Genomic DNA, 21,387 nt, shown 5'->3' with positions numbered 1-21,387 from the left:
GCAGTATTTCATTTTTGGATAAAAAGACGTGCCCGTTTTTAGCGCGATATTTTGTCACGAAAAGATGCTCGACTATGCTTGGAATTGATAGTTTTGGAAAGAAGACACTCTGACGTTTCCAGAACTGCAAAGATTTTCACTGTGAGTGCCATAGAACAAAATCTACAGGCAAAACCAAGATGTTTGAGTGACCAGGAAATCAACAGGATTTTTGAACGCACGTTTTCCATGATCTCCTTATATGGCTGTGAATGGCACAGGAATCAACGGACACTTCCTATGTTTCCCCCAGGTGTCTGCAGCATTGTGACGTATTTGTAGGCATATCATTGGAAGATTGGCCATAAGAGCCTACAATTACCAAGTGTCCCGCATGGTGTCTGCGTGGAAAGGTGCGCAAAAGTCAGGTCCCAGTATTTTTCCATCCGAATCAGAGAAGAATGCACGTGTCTAGGACTGGCATTTCAATGAAGAGATATATGACCAAACACCTTGAGGATTGATTCAAACAACGTTTTCCATGTTTCAGTCGATATTATGGAGTTAATTCGGAAAAAGTTCGACGTTTAGGTGACTGAATTTTCGGTTAGTTTCGGTAGCCAAATGCATAGTAACAAAACGGAACGTTGTGTCCTACACAAGCATCTTTCAGGAAAAACTGGACATCTGCTATGTAACTGAGAGTCTCCTCATTGAAACATCTGAAGTTCTTCAAAGGTAAATTATTTTATTTGATCCCTTTGCTGGTTTTTGTGAATGTTGCGTGCTAAATGCTAACGCTAAATGCTACGCTAGCTATCACCACTCTTACACAAATTATTGATTTTCTCTGGTTCTAAAGCATATTTTGAAAATCTGAGACGACAGGATTGTTAAGAAAAGGATAAGCTTGAGGACAGGCATATTTATTTCATTTATTTAGCAATTTTCAGAAATCGCTAATGTTGCGTTATGGTAATGAGCTTGAGGCTGTAGTCACAATCCCGGATCCGGGATGGGGCGGCCTAACAGGTTTAACTGACTTGCCTAGTTAAATAAAATAAAATTGCCTTTGTTTTTAAAAGTGTAGATGATCGTTGAGTTGCGAATGTCAGTGAAAGGTCCTGACAGCCATATCACAATTTTTCCAAATATAATCAGGATATAGTTTGAGACTCACGCACCGCCTATGCCTGTAACGGTATACATTGCAGGACAGGGCAACTTTCATTTGCATGTAAACACAAAAATAACAACAGATTGTTAACAGAGAAACCGGGAATGTTGAGTGAAATGTCTATGATAGATATGCCGGCTTGTAATCACGTGAATACATCTTGTAACACATAGTGTTGTCACTGACACTCACATGTGCTGCAGTCCTCTCCAGTGAATCCATGTGGGCATTGGCACAAAGCAATGCCATCCTGCACAGAACAGGTGCCTGTGCCACACTGATTAGGCTCACAAAGGTCACGAGTAGCTAGAAAGAGGCAGGGTCAGAATATAATAGGTTGATTAGACAATATGCTTACTAGGGGGCATTGTTCATTAGCTGTTAGCATGTGGTGGATGAACCAAAGAAAACAATGGCTGATCGTAGATACTATAACCAATGGCCTGTCGAACACTTCTACGACCAAATGATCAAATAAGCTTTTTACCGTCAACTACAGCAGGCTCCTCCACCACAACAGCGGTCACCATTGAGACGGCGGTTGCTGTTGTTGGGCTAGAGAAGAATGCAGCTGGTGCCGTGACATTGATTGTCTCCATGGGCCCTTCCAGTCCTTCTTGCTCCTGCCCTTTCTGCTCATGGCCCTCCAGCTCCTGGCCTTCCTCCACCAGGTCCAGGTCATCCCCTCTTCCCGTGTTTCCCAGATAGGTGATATGCTCTGGGTAAGTCATGGTAGACCCAGGGGGCAGCACCACGCCTTCTGCGACCGTTGACTCCCCCAGAGAGAGCCCACTGGCTGAGGTGCTCCCCTCATGCTGGCTACTGCCATCTCCACTGACCTCTACGTAGCCCCGACCCTGCTCCGGACGCCGCCGTGTTGTCACCTCCATCATCCCGTCTTCTGTCAGAAAGATGACCTCATGGCCTGAGTGGGATCCGTCACCACTGGATGGGAATCCAGAGCCGCTGTGAAAACCGGAAGGATAACCGGAGGGGAAACCGCTTGGAAAACCGGAGGCGAAAGGCTGGTAGCCAGAGACCTCCTGCTCTCCCGAGGGATTCTCGGTCAGGTCAATGAGACCTGAATGCTCGAAAGATATGTCGGGAAGTCCGGAGCCAAAAGTGCTGGTCACATCCCCGCTGAAGAAGCCACCCGATCCGGACACTCCACTGGAGCCACTGACATCCAAACCTCCTTGTCCAAACTCCTGTCCGGTGGGCTGCTGCTTGGAGATGTCCACCATCTCTCCGTCCACCATGATTATGACAGAGTCCCCGCTACCGCTCAGGTCCCCAGATACCCCACTGCCACTACCGGAGTGGGGAAGGACACCAGATGGTAGCCCACCGCTGAACTCTCCCACCCCCACCCCGGAGCCACTATTCCCAGACCCGGTGTAAGTGACAGTGGTGCTCCCCTCTACTGCCTCCTGTAGACCTCCAGAGCTAGAGCCCTGTCCTGACAAGATGTGTCCACTGCCCTCGAATGTGACTTGGAAGCCAGACCCGGAGCCCTCGCCACTGGCCCCACCAGATGTATCTCCGCTACCAGGGGTTCCACTGCCACTACCACTGGTAGAATGCTCAGCTAAGCCTGAACCGGACACATCCACAGATACAGGTGGTACGATGGGGCTCACTGAAAAACCACAGAGAGAGAACAAAGGTAAAAGAACATGTAGTATTAATTCACTTTGACTAGAAAACAGCTTGTGCATTTAGATTTTAACAGAGGTAAACATGCTAGTATGTAATTCTCTTTCACTCTACTGTTACGTTTGGCATGGTCGGCAGGATAAATGTACAGGAAATACTAGCAGTGATACAGAAATACTCGTTGACCACTTAATATAGAGATATGTACCCGGAGTAAATTGGTCCGTTCTGGTTGTCATGTTGATCATTTCCTCCTCGACAACTACAGTAACGTTGAGTCTGGTTTCAGTGTGAATAATCGTAGGTTCAGCTACAAAATAAAGAAAACCAACACAATATCATTTTCATGCTTTTAACAGTGGCTGTATTTGGGCTTAAACCGTTTGAGATTTAACCGCCACCCTATTGATGACTCTGAACATATCCAAACTCATACATACCTCTGAAGCAGTATGCGTCGTATCTGGAGTGCTGGTCAGGGTGTCCCGTCTGGTTGGGGAAGGCGTAGATGGTGTGTACCCCAGCTTTGCCTCCTCCACAGTGGGGCCTGGGGTTGTGGATGGGGTAGCGGATGCTCCGGTCCTGCAGCCAGCCTGGACGGCACTTGTCAAAGCCCTGTCTCCAGGCGGCATAGAGCTGCCCTGTGGTGGCTAGCGTGGTGTTGAGCTTCTGACAGTGGGCCACGGCCTCCTCGTAGGAGAAGCTGTCATAGTCGCTGGTGTAGAACAGCTCCCCTGAGAGATGAGAGAGCAGGTGGTTTTACTAGGGCGACCACATGTCGGGACAGTCCCGTGTGGGACAGTCCCGTATTTTGTGCCGCATGCTGTCCCCAAAATATCAATGCAGCCTATGCTGTCCTGTGAATGTCATGCAAAATCATCAAGTTTGGGTCACCGCATTTGGGTATTTTAAATGTAGAAGAAGAAGAAGAATTCTCTCAACATCTGAAGCTAAGCTCTGAAGAAGAAGAAGATGAAGGAGAAGAAGAAGAATAGGGTCCATGCACCATGTCACTGACCCTTGAGGCGGTCCACATAGCAGTAGACATCGTATCGCTCGGTAGCGGGTCTCAGGCCGTAAGACCTCACCCCTGGAAGATGCTCCAGATTCCCTGAGCACTTATCTCTGGGAGACAGGATGGGGTACCTGACCACAGGAGAGAGCAAACTGTCACTATGCAGGTAAGGGTTAAGGTCACGGTTGACGGTTAACGAAGCAGTTCTACTAGGGTCCTCTTTAGGGAAAGAGACTAGAAAGTCAAATTTAGTTTTTCTGTTATTTCAATCAGAGAATTTCTGCAATCATGAGGAAATATGCAGGGAAGGGATTTCTGTAAAACCAGAATTGTGCAAACCTACTGAGAAGGCTACTGGACAACTGAAATGTAACCTATCTATCTCACCTGACGCTCTGGTCCCTGAGCCAGCCTGCATCACAGTGGTGGAGCCCTGCCTCATAGGCTGCCTGGAGCTGCTGAGAGCTGGCGATGACTGCACCCACACTCTGACAGGCCAACTGGGCCTCCACGAAGGACAGGGCATAGCGACTGGAGCCAGCACGGTAGTGGAACACTACACCTATATTGAGGGATGGAAGGAGGGAGGGAGGAGTAGGAAGAGAGGGAGGTAGAGAGAAAGAAGTGTGATAGGGGAGGGAAGAGACAAACAGAACCAAACACAGAATTTGTGTTATTACGCTTGAAAATGAAAATGGCAAAATCTAAACAATTTCCACCCTGACGTTGACCAGCACAATCTGCTAACCTGTAGGAGACATGGCAGTGTCATTGTCACGAGGGAACTCTGAGGCCACATTAGGTTTAGCTGTCACCCTGCTGATGATCTCTTCTCCCACGACCGGGGTGACCTTGGCATACGTGTCATTCACACTGGGGAGGATGGGTAAGGGCAGTTCCATGCTGGTGGTGTCCAGGGGGGCTTGGGTCAGAACCTCCCCTTGTGCCTCAGCCTCAGGGGCGGTGGTACGCCCAAGGTAAACCATGGGGCCAGCTGTGATGGTGGCCACCTCTGGGAACGGGGTCGTCTTGACTTCGCCGTCTTCTTCTGTGAAATAGACCATTGGCAGCACGAAAAGTTAAAGTCACACTCTGTGTTACTGGAAATCACTCTGGCTATAAGACACCCAAATGAAATTCACAATTACATCTTCAACACTTTTTTTTACACTTACCTTGGTAGCAGATAGCGTCGTAGCGGGAGTCTGGGTAGGGGTAGCCTGTCTGGTTAGGGAACAGGTACACGGTCCTCACTCCAAGTAGTCCTCCACCACACTGCGGCCTGGCAATGTTGATAGGGTAGCGGACACTTCTATCTGCCAGCCAGCCCGCGTTGCACACGTCCATGCCAGCCTTCCAGGCCAGGTGCAGCTGCCCTGTGGTGGCCAGCTTGGCCCCTAGTTTGGCACACTGGTCCATTGCCTGATAAAAGGCGAACTTCTCCACGGACATGGAGTAGAAAACTCTGCCTGTGGATGATGTAGAGGGGAAAGCAAAGAGTGAGAAACAGAGGCAGGCAGGCAAACTGACAAACAGGAAGTTAGTTATCTGTCATGATTTCTGCTTCTTACTTCTCAAGCTAATATAATATATTAGGCTAGCTAGTTGGGTAGCTTTGTATGGCAAGTATATCAGCAATCAACAGGCAGTTAACCCACTGTTCCCAGGCCGTCATTGAAAATAAGAATATGTTCTTAACTGACTTGCCTGGTTAAATAAAGGTCAAATAAATAAAAAAAGTTGATGCCCAGCTAACGATTCCAGGGAGAGAGAACATTTTTGCAATGTTACCTGTAATGTTCCCCTAATGTTTGTGTGTCCAGTTTTCTGTTAGTCATGGAAACATTATATCTATTCTAGCAAAAACCTTCTGAGAACCTTTTTAGCGTGTTTTGGAGTCTGGGTATATAATGTCAAACAGAATATACCCAGAGTGTGGTTACCATGTTCTCAGAACATACAATATTCATCTTCTAGACAAGTTTTATGGGACGTTGCGAGAACATTCAGTTTCCAGTTTTCTGAGGGTTAATGGAATATTACATTAACGCCCCTCCAAACGTGCACAGAACATGGTTGCCAGGTCTCAGAATATACAATATTAATGTTCTAGACACCCCAAAAATATTGATTTATATGCTATAAATCATCTAACTTAGATGCCTATCTACGTGCAACACAAAACAGCTTGCATAATGACCATGATAACTATGACAAACTATAAAATTTGTTGTTGAGTACCTGACATCTTCTGTGCGAAGCAGTACACATCATAGGTCTCGTTGACCTCTCTCACGCCGTAGGTTCGCACGCCCGGGAACTCATCCTTGTCTCCAAAGCAACCCTCACGAGGCTCATGGATGGGGTACCTTGAGTAGATCACGTGACATGGCAAAGAAAAAAATGTGTATACACATGACACATCAATTAGTCTGAAATGATGTATATTTAAAAAATCCCAAACGGTTATAACGTTGCTTCATTCCAAACCATGGTTTAGAACCCCATACTCAACTGGCAGACTGCGGTCCTGAACCGGACTAACCGCAACCGGATCAACACGGGGATAGTAAAATTGCAGTAAATGAGCTTCAAAACAGAAGAAAATGCTCCATGCAAAATGTGTAGAATTGCAGGAAATTAGCTTTAAAACTGCCAAATGTTGTTTCCGCCAACAAAAAGGGTGTGAACAGTTTGGGGTCGCATGGGTTGCGAGGTGGGGGTTTGTTACTACGCCAAAAAATGACAATATCCATCCGGACTTTTGCCACCTAGGAAATTTGTGTGACCGGACCTTCTCAAATAGTACTTGAGTGTCCCTCGTCTAGAACAACATTTCACATCCCCACAAAACCCTTCAGGTTAGTTAATTTCTACAGTATATCCACATGAAAACATCAAAGATGGCTAACCTAAAAGAAGTATGACTGACAATAGTGCACACTGGCTTACCTAAAACAGTCATGACAGATAACGGTTCACAGTTTAGTATGTCAGAATTACCTGACTGTTTGGTCAGATAGCCAACCGGCGTCACATTGGTGGAAGCCATCGTCAAAGGCAGCCTGAAGTTGGGCCGGGGTGGCGATGGTGGCACTGTTCTGGATACAGGCAGCCTTGGCTCTCTCAAAGTTCAGAGTGTAGCGTGTAGAGATGGCTCGGTAGTGGAACACAACACCTGGAGAGGAGAGAACAAATGACCCCCACTGTATTATTATTGATTACTATACAATTTCAGAGGGTAGGCTATTGTATATATGAGGAAGAGGTGCTATTGAAGGGAAATTTCACTCCAAAAATATAATATAATGTTCAAACTCAAAAGTTCTTAACCTTTTTGGGATAGGGGGCAGCATTTTCACTTTTGGATGAATAGCGTGCCCAGAGTGAACTGCCTCCTACTCTGTCCCAGATGCTAATATATAATAATATAATAATATATGCCATTTAGCAGACGCTTTTATCCAAAGCGACTTACAGTCATGTGTGCATACATTCTAATATATGCACTCTGAAGTTTCTAAAACTGTTTGAATAATGTCTGTGAGTATAACAGAACTCATATGGCAGGCGAAAACCTGAGAAAAATCCAACCAGGAAGTGGGACATCTAAGGTTTGTAGTTTTTCAAAGCTTGGCCTACCGAATACACAGTGAGATATGGATGAAGCTGCACTTCCTAGGGCTTCCACTAGATGTTAACCGTCTTTAGAAACTGGTTTGAGGATTCTACTATAAAGGAGGGGCTCATGAGACCTCTTTGAGTCAGTGGTCTGGCAGGCAGCCTTGGTCTCATGACGCACACTCCCGACAGTTACCTCTCGTTCCAGTGCTTTTCTGAAGACAAAGGAATTCTCCGGTTGGAACATTATTGATGTTTTATGTTAAAAACATCCTAATGATTGATTCCATGCAACGTTTGATATGTTTCTAAAGGTCTGTAATGGAACTTTTCGAGTTTTTGTCTGGATGAACTGCCTGCGCCTCATGAAGATGGATTACTGGGCTGAACACGCTAACAACAAGTGGCTATTTGGACATAAATTATGGAACTTTATGGAACAAATCAGTCATTTATTGTCGAACTGGGATTCCTGGGAGTGCCTTCTGAAGAAGATCATCAAAGGTAAGTGAATATTTATGGTGTTGTTTCTAACTTTGTTGATTCCAAAATGGCGGATATTCCTCTGGCTGTTATGGGTTCTGAGCTCCATTCTCAGATTCTGCTTTTTCCGTGAAGTTTTTTTGAAATCTGACACAGCGGTTGCATTAAGGAGAAGTCTATCTTTAATTCTGTGAATAACACTTGTATCTTTTAGCAATGTTTATTATGAGTATTTCTGCAAAATCATCAGATGTTTTGGAATCAAAACATTACTGCACGTAAGGCGCCAATGTAAACTGAGATTTTTGGATATAAATATGCACATTATCAAACAAAACATACATGTATTGTGTAACATGATGTCCTATGAGTGTCATCTGATGAAGATCATCAAAGGTTAGTGATTAATTGTATCTATATTTCTGCTTTTTGTGACTCCTCTCTTTGGCTGGAAAAATGGCTATGTTTTATCGACTTGGCTGTGACCTAACATAATCATATGTTGTGCATTAGCTGTAAAGCATGTTTTAAATCGGACACGATGGGTAGATTAACAAGATGTTTATCTTTCATTTGCAGTATTGGACTTGTTAATGTGTGAAAGTTACATATTTCTAAAATATATTTTTGAATTTCGTGCGCTGCCTTTTCAGCGGAATGTTGTCGAGGGGTTCCGCTGCGCTAGAAAGGTTCATATCAGATGAAACCATGTCCCATGCCACTGGATTCAGCTATATTGTAACGGTTTTCCTGTGGTGAAGTAGAGGCGGACCAAAACGCAGCGTGGTTATATTGATTCATGTTTAATAAAAAAAGATAAACATGAACACTACAAAACAATAAACGTGGAAAACCAAAAACAGCCCTATCTGGTGCAAAACACAGAGACAGGAACAATCACCCACAAACACACAGTGAAACCCAGGCTACCTAAGTATGATTCTCAATCAGAGACAACTAATGACACCTGCCTCTGATTGAGAACCATACTAGGCCGAAACATAGAAATACCCCAAAACATAGGAAAACAAACATAGACTGCCCACCCAACTCAAGCCCTGACCATACTAAATAAATACAAAACAAAGGAAATAAAGGTAAGAACGTGACATATATTCCTCAATCTCGAATAATAACCAAATAATTGACTGATTTTATTTGGCACTTTCCTTTGTCAAACTTTGATTTTGAAGTGAGATGTCCATGTTAATCTTAATGTGTGTGAGAACCCCCAACACAATGTAGAGTACATCTGAACTAGAATAAAAGACAATCTTACGATATTTTATGTCAAATAAATTTTGTTCTGGATAGGGTCTGGTTTCCTGAATTTCCGCCTGACTGACGTGCCCAAAGTAAACTGCCTGTTACTCAGGCCCAGAAGCCAGGATATGCATATAATTGGTAGCATTAGATAGAAAACACTTTGAAGTTTCTAAAACTGTTGAAATGATGTCTGAGACTATAACAGAATTGATATGGCAGGCGACAATCCAAAGAAAAACCAACCGGAATTCTTTTAGGTCCCAGGCTCTTATAATGTAAAGCTATTGTTCCTATGTAATTCCGTCTCCCAGATTGCAAATCCTATAGCTTCCACTAGATGTCAACAATCTTTAGTCAAGGTTTCAGGCTTGTTTTTGAAAAACAAGCAAGAATTTTGAGTTTTGGTGAGGAGAGCAGCGGAACAATATCACTCTTTCGGCGTGCGAGGGAGAGGGCATGCGCTTACTAATTTTGCTTTCCTATTGAACATAATACTTTCCTTATGGAATATTTTAGTTTATTTACATTATAGAGTACCTGAGGATTGATTAGAAACATTGTTTGACTTGTTTTGAAGAAGTTTTACTGAATTACTGGATTACTGAAATCGATGGCACCAACTAAACAGACTTTTTGGGATATAAAGAAGGATTTTATCTAAGAAAACGACCATTCATGTTGTAGCTGGGACCCTTGGGATTGCAAACAGAGGAAGATCTTCAAAAGTAAGTGACTTATTTAATTGCTATTTGTGATTTTATGAAGCCTGTGCTGGTTGAAGAATATGTTGATGTGGGGTGCCATCCTCAGACAATCGCATGGTATGCTTTCGCAGTAAAGCCTATTGTAAATCAGACAACGCAGTTAGATTAACAAAGAATTTAAGCTTTTAAATTATATAAGATACTTCTTTGTTCATGAATGTTTAATATTACGATTATTTATTTGAATTGCGTGCCCTCAAGTTTCACCGGATGTAGTCGGCTGGTGTCCCTAATACCTTGAGATCATACCAACAAAATGCATTGAGAGCCTGTAGTTACACTCCAAGTCATACCTTGAACCTGGATGTCCACCGAGTCATGGTTTTCCTCGATGCCGTGCATGACCTCACAGCGATAGGTGCCTGAGTCCTTGGAGCGCAGCTCCGTGATCTCCATGGTGATGTCGGTGGGCACCAGCGGGTAGTTGGCCATGGTGACCCGGTCTAGGTACTCCGTCTCCACGTGAACTTTGCCCTCCGATGCCACCAGGATGAGGGTGGCCTTGCCCTTGGTGATGTATGTCCACTTGATGCGGTGGGACAGGGGGTCGACAGTGGGTGTGGCCGGGTGGTTGATTGGGTTGTCGTGGAAGTAGCAGGGCACCACCACCTTGGTGCCCATCAGAGGGCGCAGTGGCACGTCCATGGGGATGCTGACACTCAAGGTACTGTTGAGATCTTGGAAGGATAGTATGAGATTTATTTTTACATTATATTAGTAGATCATGTAGGGAAGATGTTGCCCTACAGTAAAGTGGATTAAATTCATGTCACCTGCCTGCATTATTCCAAACCCTATCCTAAGAGACTATAAAACACTTTTGCTTTTGTATTTGGTTTCAGCAGGGGGATACACATACAGTACATAACAGAGGCCCTGTTTGAATAGCTAGAACTGCGTTCTTCCCTATTTGAACGCAATGCATCCTTCCCTATGTCCTTCCTTAATGTTGATTGGATTTGATTGCATGAAAGCAGAGGAGTGGAAAGCTTGCATACACCTATTCATGTTGGATCAGTGATTACTTCAAGGAAATGAGGAAGGAACAATGTTTTTTCCATAGTATTTGAATAGAGCCAGTGAACAATAGTAATGCAATATAACACATACCGCTAGGGTCTTCAAATGATATTGTTGAGGTGACGAAGGGCAGAGACACACACAGTAGGAGCAAGGAGATCATGGTTTACCTGTAATGGAAGAAAAAACTGTCAGTGAAAAAAATGGATGTCTTGTCAGATTTGGTGAGGTACTGTCATTTAGCCTGGTCAACCAGACTGAGCTCTCGTTTTGGTTGACCAGGCTGACTGTAAATGACACAAAGGCCTCACGTTTTTTTTATGGGTTCCAATGGTGTGTAAAAAGCCTCATTAGACCACAAACGGTTGCCGTTCTCTGTTTAGCCAGGTGGGAGAAGCACATGGCTGTACTCATTTATATCCACTAGATGATTGTGATTGGGACCGAACTTTACTTTACGGTGACCTTGCAGTGATTTCCCTCTTACCTGATTCTATTTTACATTTAAGCTTCAACAGATTATACATTCCCACATGTGTTTTGTGTCCTGTGCTGGGTTGACCTTCGCCAGGCAACATCTGTTTAAATGATTCCAACTTGTCTGGTGTGAAAGGTTTTACCAGATAGTTTATTAGATGTATTCTTCAGTACAACACAGCTACTTTTCTCCTTAGTGGCACCGTATTCACACAGGCTAACTGCTATTATATATCAGCACGGGCTGGTTGTACTGTGCATTACCAGTGGAAACATCATGTCACAAATCACTTCCCCCATTCTCAAATACCACTCACATGTTCATCAATGAATAAAACCCCTCTGTCCCTGGCACAGGATATGTTCTCAGTGCAGAAAGTAGAATTTTCAAATGTATACAGCATGGGAAGTCTTTATACAGTAGCTTATAGGAAAAGGGAAAAACATGATTCAATATGTGTTTTTTTTTACAGGAAGAAATGAAATACTCAGCCAGGGCAGTTTTCCAGCTGTTCTCAGATACTGGCCCTTTCAGTGTATAGTAGTCTATCTGCCTCCCGTCACTTCCTCTCTGGCTTGTGTGTGTGTGTGTGTGTGTGTGTGTGTGTGTGTGTGTGTGTGTGTGTGTGTGTGTGTGTGTGTGTGTGTGTGTGTGTGTGTGTGTGTGTGTGTGTGTGTGTGTGTGTGTGTGTGTCAAGGACAACCTTCCCCAAAATGTGAGGGATGAGAGTGGAAACTATAGACATATTAACTCCTGAGCTCCTGAGTCTGTTATGCCATTTAGCTTAGGATTGTACCTATACTTTCTCATCTCCTTCAGCACACGACAGAAAACAATCATCTTGATCAGTTTGGGTGACAGAAAGGGCAAGTCAAAGGCTGTAGATATCAGATAGGCATTTAGAGGTTATGGAACGACTGTGTGCTGTAGCTCACAGTAGGTAGAGATGGTGTCAAGACCAGAACTCTCAAGGCCCAGATCCATACCTGCATTCGAGAACGGTAAAAACCTAAAGTGTTACCAATGCTTGCGAAGTGTTACCAATAGTTGCCAAGTGTTACCAATGGTTTCCTAGTCTTGAATAGCTCTTGGAGAGAGTGAGCCACTGTGACCCAGGTTTATTTCTTCTCTGCTTTCCACCACAGCCTTACAGTACCTTCATCGGGTTACATTTTGAGGGGGCCTATGCAGTCCAGCAACCCTTTGATAGATTACAAACTAGACTCATTCCAACATCCAGACACAGATGGACTCTACCCTACAGGGAGATTACATCATATCTGTCCTTCTTCATCTCAGTCCTGGGTTGAGTTCATTAGGCACCAAAAAAAGAACACGGACTGAAATATGGAGGGACTACCGGGACTTGTCCAATCATCAATCATTTTATTATTTCTTTGCAATGTTTAAAAAAATATTACCTGCCCTAATGAACACTACCCTGAGGTAAATGAAAGACTACAGAGGGAGGCCAGAGGAATTCAGAGGCTAGTGAAGTCAGTTTCCCAAGTTCAAAGTTCAAAAGTCATTCCACCCAAGTGTATCACAAGTAGGATTGACTCTCCCCACACACAGTCATGTACACACAAGCATAAATCCACACGGGGGTCACATCCTAGAAAAGTTCACACACACACACACACACACACACACACACACACACACACACACACACACACACACACACACACACACACACACACACACACACACACACACACACACACACACACACACACACACACACACACGTGTGTGACAGCAGGCTAGACAAGTTCACACACGTGTGTGAGAGCAGGCCTGCATTCTCTAAGTTTCACAATCTCAGAAAATACAGCTCCAACATTCTGTAAGTTCCACACACTCAGGAAATACAGCTCCAACATTCTCTAAGTTCCACACACTCAGGAAATACAGCTCCAACATTCTCTAAGTTCCACACACTCAGGAAATACAGCTCCAACTGTAAGTTCTCAGGAAATAAACATTCTCTAAGTTCCACACACTCAGGAAATACAGCTCCAAACATTCTGTTCCAAGTTCCACATTCACTCAGGAAATACAGCTCCAACATTCTCTAAGTTCCACACACTCAGGAAATAGAGCTCCAACATTCTCTCAAAATAGTTCCAAGTTTCACACACTCAGGAAATACAGCTCCAACATTCTCTAAGTTCCCAAATATAGCACTGTAAGTTCTCAGGAAATACAGCTCCAACATTCTCTAAGTTCCACACACTCAGGAAATAGAGCTCCAACATTCTGTAAGTTTCTCACCACACTCAGGAAATACAGCTCCAACATTCTCTAAGTTCCACACACTCAGGAAATACAGCTCCAACATTCTCTAAGTTCCACACACTCAGGAAATACAAACATTCTCTAAGAAATAGAGCTCCAACATTCTCTAAGTTCCACACACTCAGGAAATACAGCTCCAACATTCTCTAAGTTCCACACACTCAGGAAATACAGCTCCAACATTCTCTAAGTTCCACACACTCAGGAAATACAGCTCCAACATTCTCTAAGTTCCACACACTCAGGAAATACAGCTCCAACATTCTGTAAGTTCCACACACTCAGGAAATACAGCTCCAACATTCTCTAAGTTCCACACACTCAGGAAATACAGCTCCAACATTCTCTAAGTTCCACACACTCAGGAAATACAGCTCCAACATTCTCTAAGTTCCACACACTCAGGAAATAGAGCTCCAACATTCTCTAAGTTCCAAAATATAGCTCCAACATTCTGTAAGTTCCAACATTCTCTAAGTTCCACACACTCAGGAAATACAGCTCCAACATTCTGTTCCACAGTACAGCTCCAACATTCTCTAAGTTCCACACGCTCAGGAAATACAGCTCCAACATTCTGTAAGTTCCACACACTCAGGAAATACAGCTCCAACATTCTCTAAGTTCCACACACTCAGGAAATACAGCTCCAACATTCTCTAAGTTCCACACACTCAGGAAATACAGCTCCAACATTCTCTAAGTTCCACACACTCAGGAAATACAGCTCCAACATTCTCTAAGTTCCACACACTCAGGAAATACAGCTCCAACATTCTCTAAGTTCCACACGCTCAGGAAATACAGCTCCAACATTCTGTTCCAAGTTCCACACACCACACACTCAGGAAATACAGCTCCAACTCTAAGTTCTGGAAATAAGCTCCAACATTCTCTAAGTTCCACACTCAGGAAATACAGCCACACACTCCAACATTCTGTTCCAAGTTCCACACACTCAGGAAATACAGCTCCAACATTCTCTAAGTTCCACACACTCAGGAAATACAGCTCCAACATTCTCTAAGTTCCACACACGCTCAGGAAATACAGCTCCAACATTCTGTAAGTTCCACATTCTCTAAGTTCCACACACTCAGGAAATACAGCTCCAACATTCTGTAAGTTCCACACACTCAGGAAATACAGCTCCAACATTCTGTAAGTTCCACACACTCAGGAAATACAGCTCCAACATTCTGTAAGTTCCACACACTCAGGAAATACAGCTCCAACATTCTCTAAGTTCCACACACTCAGGAAATACAGCTCCAAAATTTGCTGTCAGAGATCTAACTGGGTGGATCAGCTCAGTTATATTTAGGAGGAAACACTAAATGGCACATGCACATGAAATTGCAGATCACCTCACAACTGTAGAACCTCCAGCTGAATCATAAAATTAGCTATATTCTTCATAACTCCTCTTAGGGCTGGATTCAATCTGTATTGCATAAGTATGGCAGGTAAATCCATTTGAATTCAATCACTTTTTGATAGCATCACTTTTCATTTAAACAAAACATTCCATACAGTACATGTTTGCCCATTGAAGAAGTATTCAGAAAGGGACTTGGAACTGAATGCCAAAACATTTAGGAGACAGAGGTGCTCAAAGTTGACCAAATTTTGCACACCCCACCATACCATGAGACATCCGTGCCTTCATTACTGGAAAAGATAAACGGTTGAGTTTGATATCGTTAAAAAGCATACAGAGCTGTCAAACTATTTCAGAATTTATTTTTAAAAAACAACTTTAATGTAAATGATCTAAAAACCTGTAAACTCTTGATTTGTTTGTCATATTTGCATACTGTATGTTGTAGCTTAGACCCTACTTTACATCAGCTGAGGTTGTGTTCTTTCCGCCATCGGTTAAGACACAGTATTCTCTTGAATGCAGGGTTGGTGTCCTTTCAATGATAGAAATATAACTAATAGAATGGACCTATCCCTTCAGACCACTGCAATTTAGCTGGTACTCCATTAAAATTCAAATTGAACTTACATTTGAACTTCTAATTACTACCACGAAGATGGTGGCCGGTCCACCCACCGTCGAATGTCAACTCAAATTGTCGCGTGTATTCTATGATCTATGTTTCTATGATTTCAAAAGCTTTCCGGTGGAAGATTGACAGTATAATTTAAAACAACTGATATTACCATTCATGTTAACATTCTCTGACGTGTGGATCCCCAACCATCTTTGTGGTACCATTCGAAAGTTGACGTTTTAATTCTATTCCCATTTTTAATTCTATTCTCATTTATCAGCCAAAACATGACACCCCACTCTGTATTCAAGAGCATATTGTGTCTCAACTGATGGTGGGAAAAACACAAAAACCTTAGATGATGTAAAATAGGGTCTAAGCTACAAAATATGTGAATACATGTGTTTTAGATCGCGAGAAGAAAAGAAAGGACATTTCAAACAGCAAAAAAAAAATCTGGAAATTCTAAAACAGTTTGGCGACCCTGTTGGTAAGTTTATAAATTAGATCAATCTCATCCATTTGTCTTTTCCAGTGATGAAGACATCGATGTTTCATCGTATGGTGCGGTATGCAAAACAGTTCAAATTTGAGCACCTTCCTCTCTTGAATGTTTTGGCATTCGGGTCTAAAAAGTCACTCTCTGAGCACTTCTACAATGGAAAAATATGCATGAAACGTTTCATTCAAGTCAAAAGGTGTGCTGTTAAAAAAGAATGGAATTCAAATGAATTTACCCTTGTGGAAGACACGCGTTATAGCTCGATGGGCAGTTAAAGGCAATGTTCCCACGTTTGCGGAGACTGCATTCGTCGGCTCAATCGGAAATCACCTTTACATGTGGATCTAACGTGGATCTTCCGTGATACTACTTTTAATATAGCCCTTAGTCAGGACAGTGACTTTTTCTGGAACTCTCAAAATCTTCAATCTATTTAGAACCTTCTTTGAAAATCTAGAAGGAGAAGGGCTTTGTCTGCCTGATAAAGACGGACTTTATGAAGTGTTCGAATAATCCAATGATTTGATCCCAGCATTCCAACTGACCTAGATGTAGTTCTAAACGTTGATTTGAATGCAAGTACCACACAACTAGTAGCTAAGGCAACGTTGACCATAACGCTAAGTTCACAAAAGGGAGGCCTTTCAAGAATGGATTTGATGAAAATACCTCCCTGAAGAACTAGCTGCTCCCTAACACAGTTGCCATATATAAACACACAGCATGGCCAACCAAAACCGTATCCCTGGGTTTACTGTAGCATACTACTATATATCTCTACAGGTAGCCAATAAATCCACATGCTCTTTCAAGGCATGAATTAAAACCTTGCCATCCTCCAACCTTCACGATCTACACTCCCATTGTAAGCCAGCCAAGTCTGGAGCGGCAGCCGTATAGGTCTTCTACCCCTTCTACAGTATGTCCATTCAGCCAGTGTGGTATGTTCCGTTCCCCATTGAGGTGGAGGCCAATAAGGCCCTGGTCTGTTCTTGCCGTGGTGGAGCCCTGTGAGTTTGGATGAATGCAGGGCCCTGGGAGGGTGTTGGAAGCCAAGATAAACACAGGTCTGTGGGGGCTGTATTCCTGAGGAGGCCCTTAAACCCGCCTGGGTCTCTGGAGACCACAGGCACCATAACAGAGTGGACATTGACAACAGAGGCCCTCAGAAGGGTAAGGGAGCAGGGGGCTGGGGAACATGCCCTTTGCCCATCATAGACCTATATATAAAATATTGTTGAAACAATTGATTTTCAGGACAAACTCTTAAAATGAATGATCAAGGAAAGCAAAACATGTATGTGAATATTCTAAGTTATTATATTTCATCACTTTTTCCAAATTCAAAATGAGGAAAATACAACATTTCCCAGAATGCCTTAGTTTAACCCTGAAGTTTACCCTGAGGCCTTCAAAAAGAAGCCAAACAAATGAATATATAGATCTATGAATATATTTGGCTATTCTAAGCACTAAGGTTAAAAGAGTATATGAACATTGTTTCCAGAGAAAGTGATATATTCTTTGGTATCTGGAAGTGTGACCTATCAGAATCAATGAAACCTCATGTTCTATGACTGAGTGGAATTTTCTTTAAATTGCACTCAATTAAATTCTACTTCCTCCCGCTCAAACTCAAATTCAATTGGAATTTCAACTCATGAGTTGGACACACACACCCAATGCAGATACTGTATGTAAGTGGATGTGTACAGTACATAGGTGTGCATGTACCGTATACACACAGATGGGCACATACATGCATTTGCAAATACACACATGCACTCGTGCATGAGCAAACACACACATGCACATGCGTGTCATACACACGCCCACACTAAACATTATATAGTAGCATATATTTTCTGACTTCATGGTTAGGAACAATTGATCATTCATGCCGTGTCTTAAAAAAAGCATTACTTTTACGAATGTGTATTTATGGCGGGGATAAAGAGACTGTCCATAGTTGTCCTGATCTTTCCCTTTCTGTAAAAATTCTCATAACCAAACTACTGTATTTATTGATTAAAACTGTTCAAACTACGGCACAGTGCATTCCTAAACTGTTATCAAATCAATCAAATGTTATATGTCACCTGAGCCGAATACCTTCCAGTGAAACGCTTACTTACAAGCCCTTAACCAACAATACAGTCAATGTGTCAATGTACAGTCAATGTACAGTCAATGTGTGGGAGCACCGGTTAGTCGAGGTAATTGAGGTAATATGAATATGTAGGTAGAGTTAAAGTGACTATGCATAGGTAATAAACAGAGAGTAGCAGCAGCGTAAAAGAGGGGGGGCAATGCAAATAGTCTAGATAGCCATTTGATTAGCTGTTCAGGAGTCTTATGGCTTGGGGGTAGAAGCTGTTAAGAAGCCTTTTGGACATAGACTTGGTGCGCCGGTACCGCTTGCCGTGCAGTAGCAGAGAGAACAGTTTATGACTAGGGTGGCGGGAGTCTTTTTTTAAATGGCCTTCCTCTGACACCGCCTGGTATAGAGGTCCTGGATGACAGGAAGTTTGGCCCCAGTGATGTACTGGGCCGTACGCACTACGGAGGCCGGGCAGTTTCCATACCAGGCAGTGATGCAACCAACCATGCTCTCGATGGTGCAGCTGTAGAACTTTCTGAGGATCTGAGGACACATGCCAAATCTTTTCAGTCTCCTGAGGGGGAAAATGCTTTGTTGTGCCTTCTTTATGACTGTCTTGGTATGTTTGGACCATGATAGTTTGTTGGTGATGTAGACACCAAGGAACTTGAAGCTCTTAACCTACTCCACTACAGACCCGTCGATGAGAATGGGAGCGTGCTCGGTCCTTCTTTTCCTGTAGTCCACAATCATCTCCTTTGTCTTGATCACGTTGAGGGAGAGGTTGTTATCCTAGCACCACACGGCATGGTCTCTGACCTCCTCCCTATAGGCTGTCTCGTCGATGATCAGGCCTACCACTGTTGTGTCATCGGCAAATTGATGATGGTGTTGGAGTCGTGCCTGGCCATGCAGTCATAAGTGAACAGGGAGTACAGGAGGGGACTGAGCACGCACCCCTGAGGGGCCCCCATGTTGAGCATCAGTGTGGCGGATGTGTTGTTACCTACCCTTACCACCTGGGGGAGTTTCCCCATCAGGAAGTCCAAGATCCAATTGCAGAGGGAGGTGTTTAGTCCCAGGGTCCTTAGCTTAGTGATGAGCTTTGAGGGCACTATGGTGTTTAACTGTAGTCAAGCTCAAGCTGTAGTCAATGAATAGCATTCTCACATAGGTGTTCCTTTTGTCCAGGTGGGAAAGGGCAGTGTGGAGTGCAATAGAGATTGCATCATCTGTGGATCTGTTGGGGCAGTATGCAAATTGGAGTGGGTCTAGGGTTTCTGGTATGATGGTGTTGAGGTGAGCCATGACCAGCCTTTCAAAGCACTTCATGGCTACAGACGTGAGTGCTACTATGGCACAGTGCATTCTAAATCTGTTCAAACTATGGCACTGTGCATTCTAAATCTGTTCAAACTACGGCACAGTGCATTCTAAAACTGTTCAAACTACGGCACAGTGCATTCTAAAACTGTTCAAACTACGGCACAGTGCATTCTAAATAGGCTCAAACTACGTCACAGTGACTTCCAACAGCCGAATACTGTAACAGCCTTAGCTGATACATGCAATACATGCTGAAAACTGCAACTAACAATTCAGTTCAACCTATACATTTTCAATAAGAGCAAAAAATATTCTAATCAGACAGACATCTGCCTCTGTCAGAAATGGTTAGGAAAGGGAGTTCAGCCGTACAGTTACCCTCTAACCCAGGGGTGGGCAATTCCAGTCCTCGTGGGCCTGATTGGTGTCACAGTTTTGCCCCAGCCCCAGCTAACACACCTGACTCCAATAATCACCTAATCATGATCTTCAGTTTAGAATGCAATTTGATTAATCAGCTGTGTTTGCTAGGGATGGAGAAAGAGTGTGACACCAATCAGGCCCCCGAGGACTGGAATAGCCCACCCCTCTTCTATCCCCAACTGGTATAGTAGCCAGAAAACACACTGGCCAGTGGCATCATGCTCATGCTCACTGCCCCTGAACAAGGCAGTTAACACACTGTTCCTAGGCCGTCATTGAAAATAAGAATTTGTTCTTAACTGACTTGCCTAGTTAAACGAAGGTCAAATAAATCAAATAAAAAATTGTCATGCCATGCCCACAACATGTTCCCCCTCAGTTTTATCCATGTATACACTGAAAAAATACAGAAGATATTGTTTCGTTTGCACACAATTAATCCAAAGTCACATTTCACCAGGGGCTCTGACACTGACTATGTGAGTGACAGCAGGGACAATCAAGTCAGCACAACAAAGCACGTTAAGCAAAAGGAAAAAACAACATAGCATGTAAACAGAATTTCACTGCAGTTCCATGTTAAGAAATAGATTGAGCTGCAGGAAAACTTCTGAATTCTGATAAGCCATGTACACGTTTTTATTACACAGCTTATCTTTAAAAAACTATTTGCATGTTTTTTTGTGTTTTTTTTACTCTCTAAAAGCTTTAAAACATGAAAACAAAATGCCTTTATCTATATTTTCTAGGTGTTACTGAGGTCAAGGTACATTTTATTCGGTCCAGCACGCTCATCCCCTCTTACTAGCAGCACTGGATGCTGCCCAGTACCGATGATACTGAAAACAAAACTTTACCTTGCCACTGTCCTCCAAGCCAAGGATAAACGTCAAGTTATCAAGAGGTCAAATTGTGCCTCTTGAAAAGGATATGTTTTAGCGCAGTATTCTTGTCCCTGACTGGATTGGTACTGTATAACGCACCCCTGTAGTAACGTACCGTTGATGCGTCGTGACTCTAACCTGTGAGCCAAATCCTTATGTGTTCTGACTGTGTGCTGCTCCCAGATGTGCTGGGAGTTGAAGGAAGCTTTATTCAAACGGAGTACCAAGTTTAGCAGTAAGAGAGAGAGAGAGAGAGAGAGAGAGGGAGAGAGAGAGAGAGAGAGAGAGAGAGAGAGAGAGAGAGAGAGAGAGAGAGAGAGAGAGAGAGAGAGAGAGAGAGAGAGAGAGAGAGAGAGAGAGAGAGAGAGAGAGAGAGAGAGAGAGAGAGAGA

At 43.4% G+C, this 21,387-nt stretch overlaps 1 protein-coding gene across 2 annotated transcripts in view; it reads right to left on the bottom strand.

Annotated features, from left to right (window-relative positions):
- Window positions 1-21,186, bottom strand: part of LOC118396390 (aggrecan core protein) — a 29,750-nt gene extending 8,564 nt beyond the window's left edge. The window contains exons 1-13 of one of the 2 annotated variants that reach the window (XM_052465419.1): window positions 21,112-21,186; window positions 11,072-11,151; window positions 10,255-10,638; window positions 6,831-7,005; window positions 6,069-6,196; window positions 5,003-5,296; window positions 4,576-4,875; window positions 4,215-4,389; window positions 3,831-3,958; window positions 3,253-3,546; window positions 3,021-3,122; window positions 1,644-2,795; window positions 1,349-1,462 (exon numbers count right to left, since the gene is read on the bottom strand). In XM_052465419.1, the coding sequence (XP_052321379.1) occupies window positions 1,349-1,462; window positions 1,644-2,795; window positions 3,021-3,122; window positions 3,253-3,546; window positions 3,831-3,958; window positions 4,215-4,389; window positions 4,576-4,875; window positions 5,003-5,296; window positions 6,069-6,196; window positions 6,831-7,005; window positions 10,255-10,638; window positions 11,072-11,144 (3,319 nt within the window). In that variant the 5' untranslated portion in view covers window positions 11,145-11,151; window positions 21,112-21,186. The other variant, XM_052465420.1, reaches the window with a different exon arrangement.
- Between the last annotated feature and the right edge of the window lie 201 nt (window positions 21,187-21,387).

The sequence above is a fragment of the Oncorhynchus keta genome, chromosome 17 (genome assembly GCF_023373465.1).
Source record: "Oncorhynchus keta strain PuntledgeMale-10-30-2019 chromosome 17, Oket_V2, whole genome shotgun sequence".
Lineage (NCBI taxonomy): Eukaryota > Metazoa > Chordata > Actinopteri > Salmoniformes > Salmonidae > Oncorhynchus > Oncorhynchus keta.
Note: the sequence above shows the minus strand (reverse complement) of the source record. Positions and strands in the feature narration are given on the sequence as shown.